Source organism: Gymnoscopelus braueri (genome assembly GCF_963280865.1).
Source record: "Gymnoscopelus braueri genome assembly, chromosome: 23".
Lineage (NCBI taxonomy): Eukaryota > Metazoa > Chordata > Actinopteri > Myctophiformes > Myctophidae > Gymnoscopelus > Gymnoscopelus braueri.
Genome location: NC_137625.1, coordinates 7,772,100 through 7,799,540, shown reverse-complemented (window position 1 = coordinate 7,799,540; position 27,441 = coordinate 7,772,100). Strand labels below are relative to the sequence as shown.

At 42.2% G+C, this 27,441-nt stretch overlaps 2 protein-coding genes across 3 annotated transcripts; one reads left to right on the top strand and one right to left on the bottom strand.

Moving 5' to 3' along the window:
• The first annotated feature begins 16,198 nt into the window (after positions 1–16,198).
• On the top strand, positions 16,199–22,190 carry sapcd1 (suppressor APC domain containing 1). 2 transcript variants are annotated; one of them, XM_080421006.1, is made up of 4 exons: positions 16,199–16,460; positions 20,454–20,624; positions 21,309–21,464; positions 21,965–22,190. In XM_080421006.1, the coding sequence occupies exons 2-4, from the start codon at positions 20,454–20,456 to the stop codon at positions 22,049–22,051; spliced, it is 414 nt and encodes a 137-aa protein (XP_080277132.1). In that variant the 5' UTR covers positions 16,199–16,460; the 3' UTR covers positions 22,052–22,190. The 2 variants fall into 2 exon arrangements, with proteins under 2 accessions (XP_080277132.1, XP_080277131.1); XM_080421005.1 differs by having other exon boundaries at positions 16,199–16,464.
• A 149-nt stretch (positions 22,191–22,339) lies between these two features.
• Positions 22,340–27,441, bottom strand: LOC308079486 (uncharacterized protein). The gene is made up of 2 exons (XM_080421004.1): positions 27,169–27,441; positions 22,340–24,858 (listed from the first exon to the last, which is right to left on the bottom strand). The coding sequence occupies exons 1-2, from the start codon at positions 27,269–27,271 to the stop codon at positions 23,510–23,512; spliced, it is 1,452 nt and encodes a 483-aa protein (XP_080277130.1). The 5' UTR covers positions 27,272–27,441; the 3' UTR covers positions 22,340–23,509.

Here is a 27,441-nt window from a genome sequence, read left to right as displayed (position 1 = left end):
CAGAAAAACCTACCAGCTTAAGCTGGTCAACCACCAAGACCAGCTAAAAAGTGTCCAAAACACACCTTAAGCTGGTCAACCACCAAGACCAGCTAAAATGTGTCAAAAACACACCTTAAGGTGGTCAACCACCAAGACCAGCTAAAACCAGCTGGTCCAGCTTAGGCTGGTCTAAGCTGTTTTTTTCAGCAGGGAGAGAGAGAGAGAGAGAGAGAGAGAGAGAGAGAGAGAGAAGCACCACAACAATCAAGAGTATAGTAGTATAATATCATATCTCAGAGAGAGAGAGAGAGAGAGAGAGAGAGAGAGAGAGAGAGAGAAGCACCACAACAATCAAGAGTATAGTAGTATAATATATCTCAGAGAGAGAGAGAGAAGCACCACAACAATCAAGAGTATAGTAGTATAATATCATATCTCAGAGAGAGAGAGAGAGAGAGAGACACCTGCATCTGCTATTTTCAAACATTTTAGTACTTTTACTTTTGGTGCTTTAAGTATATTTTGTTTACAATTCTTTTATAGTTTGAACATTTTTGTGAGGCTTTGTCGGTCCCTCTTTCGTCCATATATGGACGAAAACGGTTCAACGTTTTCGTCCATATATGGTGCTTACATGTCCCTCTTTTTGATTGGCCAAGCTTAGCGTGACGTAGTGCTCTGTCGGCCATTAGGGGTCTGGCAGTACCAGGTGTAGCAGAGTCTGAAAAGCGCCGCATCCATGAAGCTGAACTGAAGCGACAGCTCCGCAAAACCAGAGCCAGTTCCTCCCTCTCACCCAGCCATCCTTCAGCCATCATATGCCCTCACTGCAACCGGACATTTCGTGCGAGGATCGGCCTCATCAGCCATCTTCGCACCCACAAGACATCGTGAAGTCAATGGTCATCTTCGCACGCGAAGGATGAACATGACTTAATTCTAATAAAGTTGTTTTCATATTGCGTCTGTAAAGCGACTTTGAGTATATCTAGAGAACACTCTTGAAAACAGCATTGTGGGTTTGCCTACTATACAAGCCGCGAAGGAGGCTGGGACAGGCCAGCCACAAGTCATCTTAATTCACCTTAAATCAAGAGGCAGATGCCACTCGATTAGTTTGCTTCTTTTATCTTTTGCAGAGCTACCACTTCACAGTCATCAAATGTAACAAAGCAAAACTTACTGCCTCTTACGTCAGTCTTGATTGTTATGCGTACAACTGTTCCACACTTCTTAAAGAACTCTTCGAGTTTATCATTCGGCGCATCGTTTGGGATATTTCCGACAAACAGTATGCTTCCGATGTTTTTGTTAGGAATGCTTTTGACAAGCCTTTGGTTGATAAAGCCACTTAACAGGCTGTTAGAAATGCCTCTGTCAATCAGTTGGTAGCAGGTTGGCGTTTCCAAAACCATCCAGTTCCACATCCTTTTGAAAACGTTTGTAGAGATTTCATACGTTTGTTTTCGGTCATAAGTAGGCTTTCCATGAAAGTGTTTGGTAATGAACACCTTGGTAATTTGACCTTTTTTGTATTCAAATATGAGCCGATCCTTATTTGTTTCTATGACTTCAGAATCATAGCGGCTCTGCACCCAGGACCATAAAAGATCACCTTTATTACCGCAGTATTTATGGTTAATGTTTCCTAAAATCAAAGCCTCTTCGACAGGTAAGGAAAATTGTTTGTAATTGTTAACAAATGGGTGTATCCCATAGAGATTAGATCTTACATCGGCCGGGTCAAGGATATTCTCCGTGAGACACATGTTATTCTTCTTATCAAATACAACATTCCGTGAAAGAAAAATGAGCAGCCTGACGGTATGGCTTGGTGGTGGGCCTATGATATTTTGTATCTCGTCCAACCCACGCAGCATTTTTGGAGGTGGAGCCATGTGACAGAGGTTATAGCTCCTAGGTATGGCGGTGGTTCTAGATGATCACTGAGTCCCTCTGATGGTGTCAAGTTAGATTCTATGGTCCAATATTCTGGCTGAACAACGGTCTTCTGATTTAAGCGGAGTTTCCTGAGAATTGCTCCATATGGTATTATGCGACAAAGAAATGCTAGGCTACCACTTTATATTGCATATTATGACATCACGTGAAGCTTGGCGAATCTGATGCCCTAATATAGCATGAGCGTTCTAAAGCTCTGACAGAACGTCCACACAATGTTACATTCTAACATCATTAAACGTTGATATCTGGTTAGTTTTAAGTTGTGTAAAAATAGTTCTAGTCTTAGAGATCTCTGTATCTCTCAGCTTCAGAGCTTTAGAACGTTCACGCTATATTAGGGCATCAGATTGGCCAAGCTTCACGTGATGTCATAATATGCAATTTACAGCAATTTTTGCCAGACCCAAGGGGTCGGCCTACATGAGGCTTTGTACCTGTTTTCTCCATACATGGGCATGCCCCCTTTTCCCTTTACTCTCAGCCATAAAAGTCTGTCCCCCTTTCGTCCATACATGGGCATAGACACAGGCTGACACGTCATGTGAAGTCCGGCTTAGCCATGTTGAGTTCATGGAACATGAAGTACTGTTTTTGGAGTTGTGATTATAATTTAGTTGTATATTTGACTCGGGTTAATAAAAATATAATGTTTGAGTTGACATAATAAATATATTTAATTAAACATGAATAAAAGGTACATGTAGTACTAACTACAATTATTTGAGTAAACAATAATAAAAAATATATTTCACGGTAATCGATTTATAGAAGTACAAGTAAATAAAAAGTTTTAAGTTCTGATAATCAATATATAGATGTACATGTAACTAAAAAGTTCAAGTTCTGAATACATGTGACTTTTGAGTTTGGTAATCCAGAAATATAAGTACAAACTTTAAAATGTCAAGTTCTGCATACTCATCTTTTGATTTTGAAAACTTAAAACTTTTGAGGTAAATGATTGCATCTAAAGTTAGTGTACTTTAAACTTATCACACTGATAAACAGAACAATGGCTGTTTTTGAATTCTGCTTGAAATGTGTCATGTTCACTGCACCATGCCACTTTGTGGGTATTTCCATTTAAAGGGCAAGACCACTTTGGTAGAGGTTTGGGTTGTGCAAGTTACCTTGCCATGATGTAACTCTAAAGGTGGACAAGAAATCATTTTGCTATTTTTATTAAGAAGAAAACCCGGACTGGATCCACGGATCCGGATCCGGATCTTCAAATAGTAAAATCAACAGGAAGTTGACATTTTTATTAAAAAAAAAAACAGTACTGGGTTTGGTGATGTTCTATATTGTCAGAATCAGCTTTGTTTGTGTTCGTTTGTGTGCTAAAAGAGTGACTTTGAGAGCTGTTCTACCGTACAATGTAAGTCAACGAGGAGCATATTTTGAATTATCAATTTCTAAACAATGGAACAATTATTTTTGATTTCTTGTCCACCTTTAGAGTTACATCATGGCAAGGTAACTACACAACCCAAACCTCTACCAAAGTGGTCTTGCCCTTTAAAGTGACTTGCTCAGCCAAATTTACAGGGAAATACAGTACAAAACCTTCACTGCATTTATGACCGGAGCAGCAGTTACTATTAGTTCTGAAGAGAATGTGATGCACCTTCAAGCTTCCAGCCTGTCGACTATAAAAAGGCATTTATCAAAGATAATATACCGGTACCACCACCTAGTGTGTCACATAACTGAATGCTCTCAACATACACATACACAACATGACATACTAGGCATCAGGGTGTGATAAACAACAGAACCTTGTGGCACGTGGGAGCTGTATCCATTGATGGAGAGAAAAAAAAAGAAACGGTTAACTCATTCACTGCAAGGGCGACTTTTAAGACTTTTTTTCCAAAGGCCCCCACTGCCAAGGACGACTCTTAACGACTTTTTGTTTTTTAATTGTTTTATAAAAGATCGCACTGTTCTCTATCAGCCGAGTGATCAGATTCACTTTCCCCTCCGGAGACAACGGAGATTTCCGCCTCCGTCCACTTCCTGTTTAGCTTTTTCATTAAAACGGCTGTTGACTTTTTCCCCCCCGTTTTCGCGAGACATCCTATTTTCAACATGCTGCTGCAAGAGAAGGAACTGTCCCGGTTGGAATACTTTTCTCTGGGCGACACGCACACGTTGCGTGTGTGTTTACAAACAGTCATACATTTTCTGTGACCAGTTGAAAAGGTAAAAAAAAACGTGCATTTTTGGGCGGGACACAATCATACTGGATTTAAATATTCTGTGACCAGTTGAAAGGGTAAGAAAAACGAGAATTGCTGGCAGTGGGTGATTTATTTATGTATTTACTCTGAATGAGTTAATCAATCTGTTGGCAGACAGGAGGGGGTTCATAGAGCTCATGGTTGGAGATGTGATGATGATGCTGTGTTGCTGCTGCTCTGTCCAGGATCTTGCTTCACTAATTTGCATAGTGTTGTCAAAACAGGGCTCCAAATCTAAGATATACAGGGTTTCACCATCATCTTCCTCTTTGGATGATGATGGTGTCGACAGTTCTTCAACCTCTTTGGATGATGATGGTGACGACAGTTCTTCAACCTCTTTGGATGATGGTGGTGCCGACAGTGCTTCAACCTCTTTGGATGATGGTGGTGACGACAGTTCTTCAGCCTCTTTGGATGATGATGGTGACGACAGTTCTTCAACCTCTTTGGATGATGAGGGTGTCGACAGTTCTTCAACCTCTTTGGATGATGGTGGTGCCGACAGTGCTTCAACCTCTTTGGATGATGGTGGTGACGACAGTTCTTCAGCCTCTTTGGATGATAGTGGTGACGACAGTTCTTCAACCTCTTTGGATGATGGTGGTGCCGACAGTTCTTCAGCCTCTTTGGATGATAGTGGATAAGACCACCATGATAGTGGTGTGATGAACAGTTCTTCATCTGACCCGGAGGACAAGCTAGAGGGAGACTCTGGGAAGAGGTGGTGAGGATAAACGAAATCATCATCATAAACTTTATCATCAACATGCTTAACCTCCTTAACCTCCTTAACCCCTCCAAAGAGGATCATACGACCTCCCACCATGCAACAGCCCATCCCCTCTCTCCCATGTGGGCCCTCGCTCTCAGCCCTCTTCCAGGAGGAGGCCTCTGGATTGAATTTCCACAGATCATTGAAGATTTGTTTCTTATGGTCAGGCCAGGCCAGGCCACCAAATATGTACAGCTCTCCGTTGTAGGCAAAGGCTGAATGTTCTGTGCGTGCCGTAGGACCCTCGGATGCTCTTCCAGTGGTTTGCATGCTCTGCCACTGGTTGGTCTCTGTGTCAAACACTTTGATGTCGCTGTAACAGCCTTGTTTATCCTCATACTCCTCGTCAAGCCTTGTCGAGCCCCCAAATACATACATCTTTGTCCCGATGATGGTGGTAGAGTGGCTTAATGAAACAGGTGGTTGATTCCCAGTGGTTTCAATTAAAGTCCAGGCCATTGTGGCGGTGTCCAACTTGTAGATGGTGTTGGTGTTTGGAATGTAATCTAAGTTCGACAGACAGAACATTCCATAGATATACATGACCTTCTCCAGGGCACAGGCAGAATGGCCCCACATCACCTCTGGAGCATACTCACCAGTCTGAGGCTTGAACCATATTTTATTTTTGACATCAAATCCCCACAGCTGTTTGTAGTTGCCAAACGGTGTTTCCTCAATGTATGCCACCCCCCCCCCCCACAGATAGATGGTATTGTCTATGAGCACAGCCGTGTGGTCGATGCGCTTAGAGGGACACTCAATCTGTTTGTCAGGGGTCTCCCAGCGGAAAGGGTCTTCGTCAGTGTGCAAGATGTGCACATCAAGCTTACCCGAGGGCAAGGCTTCATAATGATTTGTCCCTCCAAAGGAGTAGACTTCGTTCCCCACCACCACGACTGCAGGGCTGAATGTCTTTGGCGCTCCTTTTACAAACATTTCACTCACCTTCACCATTGTGGATCAAAGTGATTGGTTGAAACTTGCTCAGTAAAATATCTTATGGTATTCGTTCCTGACAGTTATTATGCCACTGTTACTCCTGTTGCAACCAGACCAATTGTGACCAAAACATTGCTGGGCTACCACTTTATATTGCATATTATGACATCACGTGAAGCTTGGCCAATCTGATGCCCTAATATAGCGTGAACGTTCTAAAGCTCTGAAGCTGACAGATACAGAGATCTCCATATATGGGCATAAAAGGGGCAGACAGAGGGGTACAATGGATACTATGACGGGCACAACAGGTATTGGACAGGTATTGGGAGTAGAGTTACATCATGCCAAGGTACTTCACAACCCAAATTCTCTACCATAGTAGCAGCTATATATAACAAGGTTAAGCCATATATTTTGTGTAACCTTTCTGTATATATTGGCCATGTGGAGGCCTTGCTAAGCACTAAACGTGTCTTCTGTTTCCAGGTCACTGCCGGTGCCCATATGACTTGGCCGTGTAAGTTGTGTTCAGTGTCTTTCACTGTCCGAGCACAATTATTTACACATTATAGGCTGCAGCACAGTCAATTCTCAGGAGTCAGTCCACTGCCATGCCTGTATGGTGATTGCATGTGCACATTTAAGACACTTGGTGCACTGGGAACACATTTGTCTAGGAACCACACTGCTGAAATTAGCAGTAGTACAGGTCAGAGTCAGGAGCTTGTGTCATTCAAGTGTCCTCTGTGCACATTTGAGCAGCCTATTTCCGAATCTGGGGTTCTCTATCACTTGAGAAAGCATTTAGAAAATCATGAGACAGTGGTGTGCCCATACAAAGACTGTAACTACAGTACCAATGTAACAAGTACCTTCAATGGTCATAAAAGTAAAGAACACCAATCAAGTCATGCTTCAGACTTGTGCAGTTACATAATCAGACTTGAACATGTACAGAGTCTACCAGGCACTAGTGAAGTGGTCACTCGTGAACAATCTCCAGGTCACCAGAATACAGAGAAAGAGGATGCTCAGTGTGATACTGACAGACTGAAAGATCAGCTCAAACAACAAAAAGTTGTGGGGGTTCCTGCTTTGTTTCTCTCTCTGTCAGCTAAGGCAGTGGTTCTCAAACAATTTCATGCCAAGGACCCCCAAAATGATATGTATTTGACTGCGGACCCCCATCTAAAAATATTTTGTTCCAGGGACCCCCCAGAAGCAAAGATTTGAGTTACAAATGTTCGCTTTAAAAAAATATATATTCCAAGATTTGCTAAAATTTTTAAGATTTTTCAAAAATAGCAGATCTACAAGCTTGTATATCTGCTATTTTTGAATAGCCAAAGTATAAAAGGTCATAATTATTCTGATGCTATATTTACACATTTTTCTGGGTACCCCCTGCAACACCCTCAAGTACCCCTGGGGGTCCCCGGACCCCACTTTGAGAACCAATGAGCTAAGGGGCCTGAAAAACGTTGAAGACCCCTGAGTGTTTGTTCAGTAACAGGGGTTTCCCGCTCCCGACTCTCCACCTCTTTAGTAGTGGTGGAAAAAGTACTCAAATGCTTTACTTAAGTAAAAGTACCAATACTGCAATACACAAATACTCTGTTATAAGTAAAAATCCAGAATTCTAAATTTACTTGAGTAAAAGTACAGAAGTATTGGCATCAAAATGTACTTAAAGTACCAAAAGTAAAAGTACTAAAATATTTGAAAATAGCAGATCTACAAGCTCACAACGCGTGATGAATGGGTAAATCTCTCCTGATTGGATGAAATTGGCAACCCACCTGATTTTTTTTTTTTTTAAAGCGATCATTTTAAACTCAAATCTTTGCTTCTGGGGGTCCCTGGAACACAATCTTTTGAGATGGGAGTCCGTGGCCAAATACATATACTTTTGGGGGTCCTTGATATGAAAACCGTTAGAGCACCACTGATATAGAAACATAAGTTTTTCAGAAAACTTAGAAGACATTCATAGAATCAACCTCAACTCTGAATGGGTTAAAGGAGAATTCCGGACATTTTAAGTGTTATCTTTGATGTCTCGTTACTCACCTACCGACGTAAAAAGTGGCGTTCTTTTCCTGAGTTCCTGAGAGGCTACCGTTAATGGCGAACTAATTAACACTGGATGCTTGTTTCTTTCCAGAACCTGGCAACTCGGCGTTGCCAGGTTGAGAAACAAGCAACCAGTGTTAAATCGTTCGCCATTAACGGTAGCCTCTCAGGAACTTTCAGCGCATGTTTGACTATCATGAGACTCTACAATGACTAGTAGTAGAGAAAAAAATAACTTTGCATCGGTTATAATAGACGAATTTCCCTAACCCACGCGCTCCCATTATGACAACGGAGGGGGTTTAAAAAATGACGACAGGGGAATCTCTGGAAAAAAAGAACGCCACTTTTTACGTCGGTAGGTGAGTAACGAGACATCAAAGATAACACTTAAAATGTCCGGAATTCTCCTTTAAGTCAGGGGTCTTCAACGTTTTCAGCCCAAGGACCCCCTAGCTGAGAGAGAGAGATGAAGCAGGGACCCCCTACTCTATATTGTACACAATTGTGTTTTAGATTCAACTTTTTTTGTTTACGTTTACTGCTCTTTTTTCCCTCTACACCTATACCTCTTTGCCAAAAAATAGCCGATCTACAAGCTCACAACGCCTCGCAGCGCGAGGCGTTGTAGATCTGCTTGTAGATCTGCTATTTTTGGCTAAAGTTCTCCTCATAAAAGGGATGCTGGGTTCAAGTGATAAAGGTAAAAAAGCGAAAAATCACATCACACAAAGATTTGGCGGACCCCCTGTAGTAACTTTGAGGACCCCCTAGGGGTCCCGGGGTCCCTGTTGAAGACCCCTGGGTTAAGTGATTACAGATGACAGTGCAAATGTATTTTGTGAGTAATCTGAGTACCGGTATGTGGTTTTTGAAGCTATGTACTGTACTGTATGAACATACTTTAACCACTTAAACCCTAGATCCCAAGCATAGACACCTGCGGGAGACCTGGTCCACTAATAGTCTAGGACCTGGCTAATAAATGTATGCGCTTAATTTAGGAAAGAATATCTCATCTGTTCTTGGCTAATATGACCCCAAGGAACATCTTGGGAACTGTGTGTAATTCTCTATTGAAATTCCTGAAAATGACCACACCATAATGAGTAATTCTCTATTGAAATTCCGGAAAATGACCACACCCATATCTGCAACATAGCTGCTCTTCTAAAGCATTTAGAATGTACAGCTTTGTTGGTAGTAGCACACATGGGTATGGTTATTTGAAATAGGGTGTGGTCATTTTCGGTTTTGCCCCGGATTGACCTCGCGTCACCAGTCTTTCCACCTCGGAGGAAAGCCTGGTAGGCGTTACTAAAGACCCATATGATCCGGTCTAGGCCACGCCTACTGGAAAAAAAAATAGAAAATAATCCTCTTTCCGGATTCTGCCCATCCGGTTTTGCGGTGCCGCTTTGTTTTTGTTCCCCAATCCCTATCTAAATGGAATAGAATAGGATAATACAGACGCTAAATAGTCTCCGGATAGTGCACGCACATTTATATTTAAAAAATAAGCTAAACTATGCCGCATCAAGGATTTTATTAGGACAGACCTATTTTGGGGTGAGTCAGGGTGAGGTCTTTCCGGCTCTGCCCATCCGGCCGCTTGATGACGCGGATGACGCGCCTGGTGACGTAGAGTTAGACCGGATCATAGACCCGAAAAGATATGCTGCCCAGGCTACCCCGGATAGTGCATTACTCACAATTCCAAAGTTGTTTACATTAGCCAAGAACAGTTGAGATAGTCTCTCCTACAATACATATGCATACATATCTTAGCCAGGTCCTAGACTAGTTGACCTAATACTTAGTTAAACTAAGTATATTACACTTGACCAGGGTCCCCCAGGGGTTTATGCTCCTTTATTCCCTCTACAACAAATGTTTTTGCCAAAAATGTACAATCTCACAGGCCAAGCTAACTACTACAGCTAGCTACAAATGCAGCGTAGGATTTCATCCCTGCAGTATGGTGCATGTGTGTGAGTGCATGAGTGTTGGGGTGTGTATGTTGAACGTTAAAGTGGTTAGTGAAAGATTTTTTTACAAGTGGTTAAAAATATCAACATATAGATCTATATGTATGTGACAGTATAGGGCAGGCTGTGTGTGTGTGTGTGTGTGTGTGTGTGTGTGTGTGTGTGTGTGTGTGTGTGTGTGTGTGTGTGTGTGTGTGTGTGTGTGTGTGTGTGTGTGTGTGTGTGTGTGTGTGTGTGTGTGTGTGTGTGTGTGTGTGTGTGTGTGTGTGTGTGTGTGTGTGTGTGTGTGTGTGTGTGTGTTGAGAGAGCAGAGAGAGAGAGACAGGAAATAACAAGGGGCCTGTTTTCAGCCACAAACTAGTCGTAGAGCAGTGACCGAGGGAAGTAGGTTATTGGCAGTGGTGGAAAGTAACTAAGTACATTTACTTAAGTACAATTTTGAGGTATTTGTACTTTACGGAAGTATCACCAATTTTCTATACTTACAATATATACAACTATTTGAAAACTTTTTGAATATATATATATATTTTTTTAATTATTATTACAAAACATACATTAACCACTTCAGCCCTCTAAACATTTCGTTCATTTGAAAATAGCCGATCTACAAGCTCACAATGCGTCGCGACGCATTGTGAGCTTGTAGATCTGCTATTTTCAAAAGATTTGAAAACTTGTGAAATGGGACATTCTGCATAATGAGTAGCTATACTTTCTACTTTTGTACTTTAAGTATATTTTGATACCAATACTTTTGGTACTTTTCATTTTCCTTTTTTAATTTTGAGTTTTTCTACATTGCAGTATTGATACTTTTACTTTTAAAACATGTAGTACTTTTTCCACCACTGGTTATTGGCGGGAGTGCGTGTGTGGCATGTTGGAGACACATGCATGTGTGCCAAGTTTGTCAATCTGTGCGTGTCTGTGTGCGTGTGTGCGTGTGTGTGTGTGTATAGTGTACTATTTGTGTCTCAGTTCACTATCAGGGCCAAATACAGACAAGCTCTCAGTTCAGCATCATGTGACTGATTGTAACCTTGTGGTTACATAAGAAGCTACAATGTCAGTGGTTCTCAAAGTGGGCTCCGGGGACCCCCAGGGGTCCTTGAGGGGGTTCCCAGGGGGTCCCCAGCAAAATGAGGCACAGTTTGATTTCATTTCATTCGAATTTAGAAAATGTGTTATAGCTATTCACACCATTGGTTATTATATCAGAAATTCAGACTATTCAGACCATAGGCCTGAATTGCCGATCTAATAATAAGCATACAATCTATCAAGCTCTACAAGCTATTCAGAGCATAGGTTATTATTCCAAAATGTTTAAAAATAGCAGATCTACAAGCTCACAACGTGTCACATCCTTGGCATGAATATGTAAGCATAATGTGGAAACAAAAAATACAATCATGGTTTTCAAACTTTTTCATGTCAAGGACCCCCAAATTGATATATATTTTGCCGCAGACCCCATCTGAAAAGGTTTTGTGCCAGGGAGCCCCAGAAGAGAAGATTTATGTAAAAGAATAATCAAAATTCTTCGGACATTTTTGATATTTTTCTATATTTAAAAAAAAATAGCAGATGTACAAGCTTGCAGCGCGGCACGAAGTGACGTCATTTGCGCCACAAAGTGACATAATTTGTGGCACGAAGTGACATCACTTTGTGGCATTGCGATGCTATATTTTGCTGGTGATGCACATGAGCGGCTGCGTTGTACTGGAAAGCATCATGGGGTCCATGATATAACAGTATAGGTCAGAGGGTCCTCACGTCTCCCCTGATGCTGTTGGAACACTCTGAGTTAATCCCATGTTTTCATCTGGCTTGGTTGGTTCTCAAAACCCCAAACTTTGACTGGCTTCAGTTTTTTGGACCCATGTCCCGCGACATTCTGTCATTCTATCATTCTGGCTATTTTACACAAATGTGTAGTGGCTTATCGTCAAATAATATATTTGTAGAGTCAGTGATATACTCTGCCTATTGCATTGATTGCATTGGTTCTCAAAGTGGGGTCCGGGGACCCCCAGGGGTTCCAGGGGGTCCCCAGCAAAAGTAGTTAACATAGCGTCTCTTCACAGCACTGCAAACTTGTATATCTGCAAAAAAAAAGAATGTTTGAAAAATATCGAAAATGTTTGGAATAAGTTTGATTGAATTTTTTACATAAATCTTCTCTTCTGGGGGTCCCTGGCACAAAACCTTTTCAGATGGGGGTCCGCGGCCAAGATGTTCCCTCTGGCCGTTTTGCAAAAGCTGCATCTTGCTCTAAATTATGTAAGGCATTGGTCCTCAAAGTGGGTTCACGCTTTTTTGTTTGAACTAACTTTCAATGACCTACTACACATTATGCAATGTGTTGAAGACACTCTGGCTTAAGCTACTGCATGTGGTCCTCAAAGTGGGTTCCCCCTTTTTTTTTGCACAAAATTTCAATGAACTACAGTACATTATGCAATGTGTTGTAGACACTCCCTCTGGGTACGCTACTAGCCTGGTAAACCCTCCCTCCGGAAATCTCAATTCCATTTCATTTCAGGAGTGAGTCTGGCATGATCCGCCTGTCTGCAATATTGGCTGTGCTGGAGTTGGGCGTGAGTAATACCGTTGACTGACAACCCCTTCAGCCAATGATATTTTTTCCCCTTCAGCCAATCAGCAGTTCACCAGTCTTAATGTGACGCGACGGGACTTTTGAGACAGCCATACCCAAAATGGGTTGCCTTTTTCGGGTACAATGGTGTCACTGCCCGCCCCTACCGGTTCTCTAATTATTATTTTTTAAATAGGCTTTGTCATGATTAATTGACCACATATATGAAGTTAAACAACTAAATTCTATCCAAACGATATCTTATAAGTAAATTCCGTGCCTCAAAATAGAAGTTAGAGAGCTTTTTGAAGTAAAAAAATAGCGGAGAATTGGCCGCACAAGAAAAAGATGGCTGCCGTTCGTGTTTTGGGCTCACTCGAACTCGCCACCTGATTGGCCAACGTAAGCTGTCAATCACAGAACAATGAGCGACGACGCTGATAGGCGCGGCCGTTTGGCATACAGAGCCAATATTGCAGAGAGGCGGTTCATGCCAGACTCACTCCAGGAATCAAATAGAATTGAGATTTCCGGAGGGAGGGTTTACCAGGCTAGTACGCTACTGCATGTGGTCCTCAAAGTGGGTTCCCTCCTTTTTTTTTTTACAAAATTTCAATGAACTACTGTACATTATGCAATGTGTTGTAGACACTCCCTCTGGCGTAAGCTACTGCATCTTGCTCTAAATTATGTAAGGCATTGGTTCGGTCCGAACCAAAGTGCGGTCCGGGGAACCCCAGGAGTCCTTGGGGCGGTTAGAGGGTGTCCCCCATTTTAACCACTTTATCCATTTATTGGTTGGCTATTCAAAAACAGCAGATCTACAAGCTCACAGAGCTTATATATCTGCTTTTTTAAATGTTTGAAAAATATCAGAAATATTTTTTAGATTTTTTCTTTTTACATAAATCTGCGGCCAAATACATATACATTTGGGGGTCCTTGACTTTAATTTTTTTTGAGAACCACTGATGTAAGGGGCTCTATCATGAGCATAGCAACATGTCAGCCTTGATGTTTCACAGCAATGGCAAGCAGCACCCAGCTTATAGCTCTCTCTAGTGGACGCTACGCAGCACTGCGTCAGTTTCCACCTGGCGGAGATATGCTCTCCGAGGAGCGCCCTTTTCTAGTTACATCATGCATGCAGGAGGGAAGGAGGCCTGACTTCACTCTTCTCCACTGGTTCTCAAAGTGGGGTCCAGGGACCCCAGGGGTCCTTGGGGGGGGATTCCAGCAGGTCCCCAGCTAAATTAATTGATAGTTAGGAGCCAAATGGACCCTTAGGGGCCTGTAACTTCTTTTACAATCTCATGTTTAAACTTCGAAAACAGCAGATTTTTGCAGCTCTACAAGCACAAGCTTGGGGGGTGGGGTCAAATAGGGGTCTGTAGCCCAATGCATATCAAACAAACAAATAAGAAAATCACATTTAACTTAAAAAGGTTCAGAATCACTGCTCTTTTATCTTGTCAGCAGAGTAGGCATTCTGCGAAACAAAAAAGGAAAACAAAAATGTATAGAAATTTGATGTCATGAAAACTCAATTAATTAAAGGTTTCGTGACATCACATTTCTATGTATTTCTTTTTCATTTTTTTCCGGTTTTCTGAACTCGATTACACCAAGCAAAAACCTGTACTTTGAACATTCAGTGGATTTTCTGTGGTCTGGGGTTTTCTGAATAATTAGGCTCAGAAAAGTGCTGTGATTTGCCCGTGGACTTTGATTTCACAGTCCATTAATGTATTGCATGCAACCCTTACCATGTTATAACTACAATAACCATATACATCTCTACAATTACCACTAGTTGTGTATTGATAGTTTTTTAGTCGCCCCCATTGACCAGGCTTTCCTATGCTAGTGGCTATTGACCCAGAGAGTCAGTGATTTTCTGTATCGGCAGTGACCAGTTAATCCGGCTTTGTGTTAATCGTAACGATTTTTGCCTGTCATTGAAACCGTTTGTTTCACACTTTCAGACTTAATTCCCTTAGCGCTCCGCCCGCTATTCAAGCTCTTGCCTTGTTTTCACGTGCAAATAAGTGTATCTCTGAACCTGTAAAACTAGCTTTTTGCTATGTATCTCCGTCCCAAACAGCTGTAAATGAAAGGTACACAGACAGACAACAGAACCCTATGCTCATAGTCAGTGGTGAAATGTCTCATCTCGTTGCCAAAGTTCTGTCACATTCCTGTGAGCGTGTCGGAACAGAACGGACGCATTCTCACCTGAAACCTAAATGCCCACTTAATCTTAGGCGTGCGGCGGTGCCACGCCCCGAAAATATTAGCTCTACAAGGTCCTTGTAGATCTGCTATGTCTTTGCCGCACGACTAAGTGTAAATTGGGCTTTTAAGGGAATAGAAGGGGAGTAGAAATTGAGTATCAGCTCCCCCCCATCAAGAACGAAGTACTTTTTCTCAAGTACAATTTTTAGGTACTTTGACTTTACTCCACTACATCAGAGAGGCAACTATTGTTCTTTTTACTCCACTACAATAATTTAGCAGCTTTACTTGTCACTTTGTAGATTATTATTACAAAACATATATTAACCACTTAAGCCCTGTTTTATACTTAAATAACTATATACTATACTAAACCCTAACCCTATCCTTAGTGATGGATAGAGATGAAGATAATACGTATATAAAGAGTAGGCTACTTTTACTACTTTAAGTACATTTTGAAGCCAATACCTTTTGTACCTTTTACTCGAGTGAAATGCGCACGCAGGACTTTTACTTGTGACAGAATATTTCAACACTGTGGTATTGTATTGATACTTTTACTTAAAGTAACAAGTCTGAGTACTTCTACCACCACTGGGAGAGATGAGGAGTGACACACATGTAAACCTAGGCTATTTGAAAATAGCCGATCTACAAGCCCACAACGCGTCGCGATGCGACGCGTTGTGAGCTTATAGATCTGCTATTTTCAAACATTTTAGTACTTTTACTTTTGGTACTTTAAATACATTTTGATACCAATACTTTTGTACTTTTACTCAAATACATTTTGAATTCCGGACTTTTACTTGTAACGGAGTACTTCTACACTGCAGTATTGATACTTTTACTTAAGTAAAACATTTTAGTACTTTTTCCACCACTGACTACGGCGTCACACAAAAGTTTCCAAAATAGCAGATGGACAAGCTTTAGAAACGCTTTTGATACTTTTTAATTGAATTCTGAAAAGTAACAGTTTTGGACATAATGAGGTTTCCACCTGACAGAGAAGATGTAGAAATCATTGTTGTCTGGCAGGAACCTTGTATATCCATGTTTCAACTTTTAATGTTTTTTTTGTAAATTAAGTTTAATTATTATTATTTTAAAATACTTTTTTTTTTTAAAGGAATGGTTCTGGACGTACAAGGTTTTCCACCTTTACCAGCGACGAAAATGTCGATTAAAAAAAAAACCGCCTCATGACGGTGACATGTGGAATTTTTCATTATCTCGCCCCGGGGGCACCAGGGTGCTCGTCTGTTCCCTAAACCATCCCGCTGCTGCCGCCCTTTTTTTCCACTCCCTCTCCCTCTCTCTCTCTCTCTCTCTCTCTCTCTCTCTCTCTCTCTCTCTCTCTCTCTCTCTCTCTCTCTCTCATTCTCCCTCTCCAGTGTCATTCAGTCAGTCAGCTGGCCCGTTGGGTGTTGTTTCTGCTTTGTATTGTGTTGTGTTGTTTGTTGTTGGCGGTAGCAGTGGCGGTGTGCAGACCGCTGTATGTATGCAGGGGGCCAGTAGTAGCCGTGCTGGTTTGCTGAGTGACGGTGTCTCCTCCCCCCCACCATGGCCTGTCCCTCCTACACCGTGGTCATCATCCCGCTGAGGACCAGCCTCTACAGCCTGGACGCCCTGCGCTTCTACCTGTGGGTAAGGACTGTGTGTGTGTGTGTGTGTGTGTGTGTGTGTGTGTGTGTGTGTGTGTGTGTGTGTGTGTGTGTGTGTGCGTGTGCGTGTGCGTGTGTGTGTGTGTGTGTATAATTATTTTTCCACTGGAATACCATAACATTGCAGGATAAAAAAAACTAACATAAATTGCTGGCATAGGCAGTGGAGAGTCATTCTCACATTGCCCCACTTGTCTTACATATAGCTAACAATGTATGGACTGCAGTGCACTTGTGTGGATGTGTGTAATATTGCATTAATATTGCACAAATGTAGCAAAAGTATCACAATATTCAATATGATCGATACCCTATTTGATATTCACGATTTATCAAATATCGGCCCATGCCTAGTGTTTGTTTACTACACACATGCATTAGTTCAGGAGTGTTATCAGCTAGCCTAATGTACATGGCACGGAGGTAGAACGTAGCTTATAATACTGAGTGCAGTATGAAATGACAGCGTACAGTACAGGCTTGTCTAACAGCAGTTGGCTAAATACCTGACTGATGATGTAATAATTTGTCTCTCAGTGCCTCGAGGCCCGATCAAACGTCAGTGTTTTGCTATTTGCTTTATGTCCACCCTCCAATTTCAAAACGCAAAACATACTGTACCATGTATGTCTTTTAACATTTAATGTATTATTCGTGTAGATGTTTCTGAACTAATGCAGTATCCATTGTCAGAGTACCTGGAAGCCAATTTTCAAAATAATATTCGAGGATTGACTTCCTGCCGCCGGCGTGCACAAGACATTCGAAGCTGATCAATGAAGTAGTTCGCGCACACACACACACACACACACACACACACACACACACACACACACACACACACACACACACACACACACACACACACACACACACACGCACAGGGGTAAAAACATCATCTGCCTTCGGCCTGGCAGAGATAAAGATAACAATAGAGAGGTGATTGACCTTTGACCTACAGACTGGTTCACACAATGCTGTAGTGGCTTTGTATTGAGTGATGCTTTCATTGCAGCCTGCAGTTAGCCTTCACTCATATGGACGTTTACACATGGGATACAGCCGTGTTTCCCCTTTGGGGGCGCGCCAAAGATCACAGGGGGGCGTGAGGCCTTGTCAGTTTGTAGGAAGTAGAACATTTTAAACATGTTGCACAAAACACAAAAAAACAATAGAGGAGGGAGACCACTGTATAATGCAAAAATAGTTTTAATGCCTTCAAACTGCTATTTTTCAACTTTTTTCTTTAGGCTAAAGAACAAACTTTGCTTAAAACATACAGCCTACTCAGCAACACGTTTTGAGTTCGATAACTCCTCCTCGGGCAGCAGTGGTCAAATGGTCAAACATGTTGCATAAAATCATAACTTGCTTTCATCCACTCAATGTGATATCAGTCCAACTTGTCATACAGAAAATATCTCTTCATAAAGTTGCAAAAGTTGCTAGCCTAATCTACAAACTCACTGGTCATTGGTTGACAAAACAATGATGCTACACACTGGATGCTTTTGGACAGACCATGGATGTCAGGTGATGTTGGGCGTTTTACATTGTTGACTAGTTGTACTCTAGGCTTCCCTTAGTCACTCCTTCCATCCTTAAGCCATTAACCCCGGGAACGCATCTCATGTCATTTTAAGATCTCTTTGGCTATTCAAAACTACAGTAGCTGATCTACAAGCTCATACCGCGGCACTGAGTGCCATGCACGCTATGAGCTTGTAGATCTGCTATTTTTTGAAAAATCTTGAAAATGTGTGCAAATCTTTGAATATATATATATATTTTAAAACAAACATTTTTTTCTCAAAACTTTGCTTCGGATTCTACAAATGTCTTCTTACAGTTTTTTTCCCCAAACTTATGTTGCTATAATATCAGTGGTTCTCAAACTTTTTTCATGTCAAGGAACCCCAAAATGATATGTATTTGTCCGCGGACCCCCCCATCTAAAAATATTTTGTTCCAGGGGCCTCCGGAAGCAAAATATGAGTTAAAAATGTTTAAACGCTTAAAATAAATATATATATATTCAAAGATTTGCACACATTTTCAAGATTTCTCAAAAATAGCTGATCTACAAGCCTCGTAGCGCGGCACGAAGTGACGCGCTACGAGGCTTGTAGATCAGCTATTTTTGAATAGGTTAAAGTGGTTACACAGATGCGTTCCCGGTTTGAATGGGTTAATTCAGACCCAAGTGTTGTTTGGGATGTTGGGTAATATAATGAATACCACTCACCCCAATGACACATTCCCTCATGTAGAGCCCTGCTCCTCCTCACAGCTTCCCGTCAAACTCCCTACAGTATGTAGTCAGTATTAATAGCTGATGCTGTTCAAGTGCAAAGTGCAATAACAGACTAGAACCAGTTGACTTTTTTTTAACCGACATCGGTATTGGTAATTATGCAGTCGATGTGTCCTGATTTTTGACCACTTTTGTTCTTGATTGAATACTTTATTCGTCAGAAATGTAAACAGCACATGGTACAGTAAGACATTAAAGCTAAAAGGATAACACAAAAAAAGTCCGGGGGACTTGTTTCCATTGCGGTCCTTTGTATTCAATTCATCAACAGCATACAAAATTAACACAATAATTCATGTCATCAACAAATACAAACACTATGTTGTACTATGTACAAAAGAGATGGGAAAATTACATTTACCTCCTCTTTTGGTCTCCTGATAGATGTTTTTTCACACTTCGGCTGTCCTAATGTGGGATGCCAGCTACTCGCATCACAAAGTTTGCAGTGGTGGGAGTAACTAAGTACATTTACTCAAGTACTGTACTTACTTTTACTGACTTTACCTGCAGTATTAAATTTTTGTAATACTTGAAACTTCTTCTCCACTACATCTCACGCAAATATTGTACTTTTTACACCACTACAATTATTTGACAGTTTATGGTTACTTTGTAGATTTAGATTATATAAATAGAAAACATGCATTAAGCGTTTGTAAGCTTTAGTACTTTTTACAATGCGTCGCTTCGAAAAGAACCACTGAATAGGGCATTCTGCATAATGCATAATGTATTTTAATGCCAATACTTTTCAACTTTTGACTCAAATTGAATTTTGAATACAGGCCTTTTTCTTGTAACTGTAGTAAGTAAAACATCGGAGCACTTCTTCCACCACTGCCAGTTTGCCCTGTCAGTTGATTGTTGACCCTGATTTTATCCCTGTTTGACGTGCTTGGTTTCCCTACTGATGCCCTGACAATGGAGCTGAAATGGCCTCCCGTGGCTCAGTAGATTGATTCTGCTGATAGACAAAGACTTGGGGCCCCCTGGAAGACAACAGACAATGCAACGCTGCCGGCTCTCCTTTGTTTTTCTGTCACTGCCGTCCAGAGCTGTTGACTTGGACTTGTTCGTCGAACCCACCCCCAGAATACACACGTACACACACACACACACACACACACACACACACACACACACACACACACACACACACACACACACACACACCTAAACTGACAGTTTAACGTGTTGTAGTACACATGAGCCTTAAAGGAGTAGTTCATGGGGTGTGGTATTGATAGAAAAGTAATATTTTGGGTGAACTACTCCTTTAAAGGTGCAGTGAGTGATTTTCTTTTGTTAAAATATATATAAATATATATATATATCTGATATGAATAAAAAGGGCAGCAGTGCCAGTGCCCTTCTTTGACAGCAATGACTAGGTACCGTTGAACCCATATCTCCAGCTGGGCTCGCTGTGGTGTGTGGATTATATCGTATCTGTCGGGTGGAAACCTCGTATGTCCTAAACTGTTTCGAGCTTGTCGATCTTCTAATTTGGACTTAGATCAAGTAGGGCGTTCATTTATGGAAATAAACACAAAAAGTTAGAATATGGAGATAAGAGGTTTCTGGCCGACAACAACGTTATCCTGTATGAGAGCCTCTTGGCTTGAAATGTCTGAGGAACCACTGCTCTGTCTCAGATGAAGCGTCTGAAGGACCTGGAGAGGGAGAAGGATTCTCTGTGGTGTGGTGTGGAGGTTCTGGAGCAGGCCCACCTGTGGTACCGGAGACGCCTGGAGGAGAACCGGACCCGGCAGGCCGGTCTGGAGACCCAGCAGGGCTTTGCTGGCGGATCTGAAGGGGCTCTGGAGGTACGGTGACGGTGTGGGGTATAACCTTTAGTCCTGGCTCTCTGCATCTGAGAAAAGTCAGTGTCGTCTCTTTGTAAAGTCATTGTCGTTGTTGGTCTTATTTATGCTCTGTAGTTTAGTCCAGTCAAAGTGGGGTCTGTGGTACCCCAGTGGGTCCTTGGGGGGGGTTCCAGGACCCCAGGGGTCCCCTTACTTTACACTGTACTCGATGAATTGAATACACAGGACCACGATGGAAACAATAAGCCCTTTACTTTTTGTATTATCCTTTTTAGCACCATTCGTACCACGTACTATTTGCAAACTGTTAATAACGTATTCAATCAATCAATCAATCAAAAACCAGTGGTTCTCAAACATATTCATGTCAAGGACCCCCAAATTGATAGGCTACTTGGACCCCCATCTGAAAATGTTTCGTGGCAAAGATTTTTTAGATTTTTCAAAGATAAAAACAAATTGCAGATCTGCTATTTTTTTTAAAGCCAATTTTTAAAATATGGTTAAAAAAAAGTGGTTAAAATGATTACAGTGATGCTATTGATTAATTATCCTGGGGACCCTCTGGGTCCACCCCAAGGACCCCTGGCTGGGGGTCCCTACGTCACGTGTACCCCACTTTGAACCACTGCTTTACACCACTAGGATAGGTCTTTAACCATGTTCCCCCCCTCTGTCCTGCAGGCCAGGTCTTGCCAGCTGAGGTCTCGTATCCAGCGGGTCAACGGCTCTCTGGGCAGCATGATGAGCGAGCCCCAAGTGACCGGTGGCAGCACCCACTCCCTGCCCGATGCTGTGGCAGACAGCGACCTCCGCTGGCACAACTCGGTACTGGCTCAGGTAAAGGAAAGGAGAGAGGCTTATTCACACTGAGTGACTTGACTTACTCACACTGGGTGACTTGACTTATTCACATTGGGTGACTTGACTTATTCACACTGGGTGACTTGACTTATTCACACTGGGTGACTTGACTTTTACGGGATGGCAATTGGAATAGAATCGCGTTGCTATTGAGCCGAAAAGTATTATTTCCATATTTGAACTTTTTGTGTTTTATCATAAATGAATGGCCTAGATCTAGCCCTGGTTCAGAGCGTTAGTGAGTTCCCTCTCACTAACGCTCTGAACCAGGGCTAGCCTAGATCGTACTACAGCATTACAAAAGTATCAAAAATGTATAATATAATAAATAGCAGATCTGCAAGCTCGAATAGTAGAATAGTAAAGAAGATCTGCTATTTTAAAAGTTGCCAATACTTTTGTACTTTCTTGGACTTTTTTAATACAGGCCTTTTATCAATGTGTAACTTTCTTCTTCTTCTTCTTCTTCTTGACAGGAAGTGAGTGAGAAGAATCGACAGATTGCTATTTTGGAAATAGAACGAGAAACTCTCCTTCAGCAACTTGGGGAACTACAGGCATAATGACGGCCTACACACACGCGCACACACACACACACACACGCACACGCACACATGCACACACACATACGTCCAGACAGATATGTGCAAGCAAAAAATATGCACAATCACTTTTACATTTCAGTAAATGTTGTTAAACATTGTTTGAGTTTCTCTAACCACTGTAAATACGCATGTAAAATAACAAAGTCTATGTTGGATGTGATATCAGATTGCGTTTTCTTTTCATCCCTGAGTAATGTTGCTGATGAGTGAAAAAAATTGCAGATCGGCAAGCTCGAAATGCGGTAGATCTGCTACTTTAGCAATTTTTTTATTTTAATCCTGAAATGTAACAGTTTTGGACATAATGAGGTTTCCACCCGATATATTTATTTTATCATCCACATCTGGATGGATAAAGTATCTTAACACAATGGGTGCCAAAACCGTACATATACGGTTTTGCAAAGGGTGCAAAAAGTGACACGGAGCGCCAAAACCGTAATGGTACGGTTTTTGTGTCTTTTTGATTTTGTAGTTTTTTCTCCACACGGGAGGGGCTAGAGCAGCTCTGGGAGTACCCATTGTGATCCTGAGAAGGAAAGGCCAGATGGATCACCGAAAAAAAAAACATGGCTCCCCATCCGCTTCCTGTCTATTTCCTTCTTTAGAACGTCTGTATCTCCAAATCTGTTTCCGGTGGGGAAAACCGGTCATGCGCGATCCCTCCCCTTGTAACTCGCGAGTGAAATGTTATCGTTCCAGGATGTAGCCAGGGTCATCGCGCTCCATGAATGCATGCTTTTTTTTATGTGGATTTGCTCGTCGTGGAGTCTACAGCTTTAAACAGCAAAGCGCAGTCAATGGTGAGATTGCTGGCACCCACGGTATGTAGTTATTAAAAAATTCAGGCACCCAATGTGTTTAAAGGGTTGTAGGATCATTCCTAAGTTGCGTTAGAGCGCCCCTTGTGGATTTTTTTAATTTTTTTAGATATAATATTACGTTTATGGCACTCCACGGGTGGTACTTGAGTACATGTAGGCGTACTTAGTTACTTTACACCACTGCTTTTCCACAACTACACCTGACCTTAACGACCAAAGTTTCATGATCATTATATGATCATGAAATTTCCATGGTAACTTTAATCCACTGCTGTCGCTGAAGTTATGATATAATAAAGAAAAAGGTCATTAAGTGAGTACTTTGGGTGGTAGCCTAGAATTTTCAAGAAATTCCAAGAGATCTTCATTCTTCAGGGGGAAGATATTTTGTGCGTGCGTGTGTGCGTGCAAGCGCGAGTGTGTGTGTGTGTGTGTGTGTGTGTGTGTGTGTGTGTGTGCGCGTGTGTGTGTGTGTGTTGTATCGGTAAGTGTGCACCACTACATTGCCCAAAGTATCTTACAATGTGATGTTGTTTGAGGTGAGACTTTACAGAGAAGCTTTTTACTTTAATCTCCAACTGTCAGTGGTTGGTCAGGTCTTCTCTCCTCTATGAGTTCTCTCATGACGTTTGAGATTACTGTTCGTGCTGAACCTTGTTCCACACTGGTCACAGTGGTAGGGCTTCTGTCCTGTATGAGTTATCTGGTGTATTTTGAGCTCACTGCTCATGATGAACCGTTTCCCACACTGGTCACAGTGATGGGGCTTCTCTCCTGTATGAATTCTCTGGTGACGTTTGAGATTACTGCTCTGGCTGAACCGTTTCCCACACTGGTCACAGCGGTAAGGCTTCTCTCCTGTATGAAATCTCTGGTGATATTTGAGAGTACTGCTCTGGCTGAACCGTTTCCCACACTGGTCACAGCGGTAAGGCTTCTCTCCTGTATGAATTCTCTGGTGATCTTTGAGAGTACTGCTCTGGCTGAACCGTTTCCCACACTGGTCACAGTGGTACGATTTCTCTCCTTTATGAATTCTTTGGTGATCTTTGAGAGTACTGTTCGTGCTGAACCGTTTCCCACACTGGTCACAGTGGTACGGTTTTTCTCCTGTATGAATTCTCTGGTGATCTTTGAGAGTACTGCTCTGGCTGAAACGTTTCCCACACTGGTCACAGGTGTAGGGCTTCTCCCCTGTATGAATTCTCTGGTGACATTTGAGATTACTGCTCTGGCTGAACCGTTTCCCACACTGGTCACAGTGGTAGGGCTTCTCTCCTGTATGAATTTTCTGGTGATATTTGAGATTACCGCTCCGGCTGAACCGTTTCCCACATTGGTCACAGTGGTAGGGCTTCTGTCCTGTATGAGTTATCTGGTGTATTTTTAGCTCACTGCTCGTGCTGAACCGTTTCCCACACTCGTCACAGTGGTAGGGCTTCTCTCCTGTATGAATTCTCTGGTGAAGTTCGAGATGACCGCTCTGGCTGAACCGTTTCCCACACTGTTCACAGTGGTAGGGCTTCTCTCCTTTATGAATTCTCTGGTGTATTTTGAGAGTACTGCTGTGGCTGAACCATTTCCCACACTGGTCACAGTGGTAGGGCTTCAACCCTGTATGAATTCTCTGGTGTTCTTTGAGAGTACGGCTCTGGCTGAACCGTTTCCCACACTGGTCACAGTGGTAGGGCTTCTGTCCTGTATGAATTTTCTGGTGACGTTCGAGATTACCGTTCTGGCTGAACCGTTTTCCACACTGGTCACAGGTGTAGGGCTTCTCTCCTGTATGAATTCTCTGGTGATCTTTGAGATTACTGCTCTGGCTGAACCGTTTCCCACACTGGTCACAGTGGTAGGGCTTCAACCCTGTATGAAATCTCTGCTGATGTTTGAGATGTCTATTTCGGCAGTAGATATGTTTGAGTTGGGCAGGAAAGACATCTGGGAGGGAGAATGAGGAGAGAGAAAAAATATGTTGAAATTGAAATTACATGCAAGCTATGTTGTATTAGTTATTAAGCCTTGTCGAGCCATGAGGCCCATAGGGCAGGAGCCTAGTTCTGTTTCTGTAGCATGAGGCAGCTTGATGTACTGTACAACCAGAAAATGACCGGGCCAATCAGTGACTGCGTTTCAACTGCTGTCCGTACAACAGTGAAAAGCAGCCCCTGATTGGCCCGGTCATTTTCTGATTTCTCATACTCTCTGCCTATGGGCCGAAGTCCTGACTGATACCGTGGAGGAACGTGTGAGTGAATCCACATCATCAGTCTGGCAATGCCAGGCTACAAGTACACCCCCTGGACATGACGCTAGTATGTCGCAGGTACTTCCCCCCAATCCAATACTTGATGCTGAGTGCCAAGCAGGGATGCATTGGGTCCCATTTTATAGTCTTTGGCAGTGTTGGGCAGTAATGAGTTGCTTTTAAAATATTACTGTAATATTATTATTTCACCCAGTAACGAGTAGTGTAATGTATTACTCTGCCAAAACAGTAATATTATACCATTTTACTGATCTAAATAACGCTGCGTTACTCGTTACAATGAAAGTGATTTGTTTTTGTTTCTGACCGAGATAAAAGCGCTCTCTCTGTGGTTGTATTGTCTATGAGCCGGAGACGCGGTGTGTCATTTGGTTGTGACCCACATGCTCCACGTCGCTTTCAGTCCATGCTCTCTGTGTGTGTGTGTGTGTGTGTGTGTGTGTGTGTGTGTGTGTGTGTGTGTGTGTGTGTGTGTGTGTGTGTGTGTGTGTGTGTGTGTGTGTGTGTGTGTGTGTGTGTGTGTGTGTGTGTGTGTGTGTGTGTGTGTGTGTGTGTGTGCGCGTGTAACCTAGCCTACTCCTCCTGTTTGCTCAATTTACTTCATGTTAATTAACTTGCACCGTCAGAATTATAGATGATTATATATAATAATGACAATGAAAAGTTAATCCTACCAGACGTGACTCCACATTGCAATTATTCACGTTGTAGACGCGTCGCAACATTGCCTCGTTAAAAAAAAAGCGTGTCAGCCCAAACAAAGTAGTCCATTGAAGTAGATATAGGCTACTGTAGGAACACTTGTTGTCTACGTAAGCACAACATTTTAGATCTCTTTAGAGAGTTTAAAATGGTCAATTCCACCTGAGTTGTGTGCTAGCAGTTAGCACATAGCAGTGACATAAGGTACTTTTTTGCCTTGCCCTTGAATATAATTGAAAGGCAGAGAGTGACATGGTTTGTTTTTCGCCTAGAAAACAATGAAAGGCAGACAATGTTGCCATACTGTCTGAATGGGAAAAACGTTTTATTTTATGAGGACTCATACAATTTCCCTGGAACCCAAAATTTCCCTGGCTGGGACCCATTCAAATGACCACTTGCGGGTCCTAGACTTAGGATAATTATTGTTCCAAATGTGGAATTTGCAGCAGAAAAAGAGTTCAAAACATGAGAGATTGTTGACTATTTTGTTTTATAGACAATTATTCAGTTGGATTCTGTTCAAAAAGGAGCTGGCTAAACAAATTGTGTTGTCTTTTTTTTTATTATTATTTTTGTTGGGGGGGGGGCAAAAGTAATATGTAATATGATATATTACTCTTGAGTAATAAGTAACAAATGTATTTCTTTTTTAAGGAGTAATACGTAATAAGTAACATTATTTTACCGAGTAATATATTGCCCAACATCGGTCTTTGGTATGACCCAGCTGGGGATCAAACTCCAACTTCCCAATCTCAGGACGGACACTCTAACCACAAGGCCGCTGGGCTGGTGAGCATGCAGTGTTGTATTACCAAATCATACTGTTATAAATTTAGGACGACAACAGCAACTGCCCGGCACTGATTGGCCGTTGGAACATTTAGGCTGATTCCTGGCCTGCCTGATGACTGATTCTTCTTGCAGCTGTCTCTCTCTCTCTCTCACGCTCTCTCTCTCTTGCAGCTGTCTCTCTCTCTCTCTCTCTCTCTCTCTCTCTCTCTCTCTCTCTCTCTCTCTCTCTCTCTCTCTCTCTCGCGCTCTCTCTCTCTTGCAGCTGTCTCTCTCTCTCTCGCGCTCTCTCTCTCGCGCTCTCTCTCTCTCTCTCTCTCTCTCTCTCTCTCTCTCTCTCTCTCTCGCTTATATCTACAGTTGATTTAGTGCTGGAAGGAAGCATTACTCCGTTACTCCACCGAGTACCGACAACATTTCTGTACATCTGCTTTCTATTGAAGATGAAAGAAAAGTGTACAGTGACAAAAAAAACATGCACACACCTATTCTGTGTAACTTTATCACAGGCTGCTTCAGCATGGCTTGCTGGTAGATCTGTCGCTGTTCCTCCTCTGACGCAGCAGCTGAAAAGTTGTTGGACGACATCTCTCTTTTAAAAAGAATAGAAAGAAAGAAAATAGTTCATCTCCTTCGGTCCACTTTGATGGTCGACACATGAGGCCCGGGTTTTACCGTTTGGGATCTGACTGTACTTGCTGACATTTTACGGTCTTGAGGTCAGTAGGACACTGGTAATGACTTGACCCAGTCCTCTG

Bases quoted from the DNA above. Each gene is read 5' to 3' on its own strand.
- sapcd1 (XM_080421005.1), top strand. From the start codon at position 16,381: ATGGCCTGTCCCTCCTACACCGTGGTCATCATCCCGCTGAGGACCAGC. The intron at 20,625-21,308 runs GTACGGTGACGG...TCTGTCCTGCAG, and splicing joins GATCTGAAGGGGCTCTGGAG to GCCAGGTCTTGCCAGCTGAG. The intron at 21,465-21,964 runs GTAAAGGAAAGG...TCTTCTTGACAG, and splicing joins ACAACTCGGTACTGGCTCAG to GAAGTGAGTGAGAAGAATCG.
- LOC308079486 (XM_080421004.1), bottom strand. From the start codon at position 27,271: ATGTCGTCCAACAACTTTTCAGCTGCTGCGTCAGAGGAGGAACAGCGA. The intron at 24,859-27,168 runs GTGTGTGCATGT...TCTCCCTCCCAG, and splicing joins GATAAAGTTACACAGAATAG to ATGTCTTTCCTGCCCAACTC.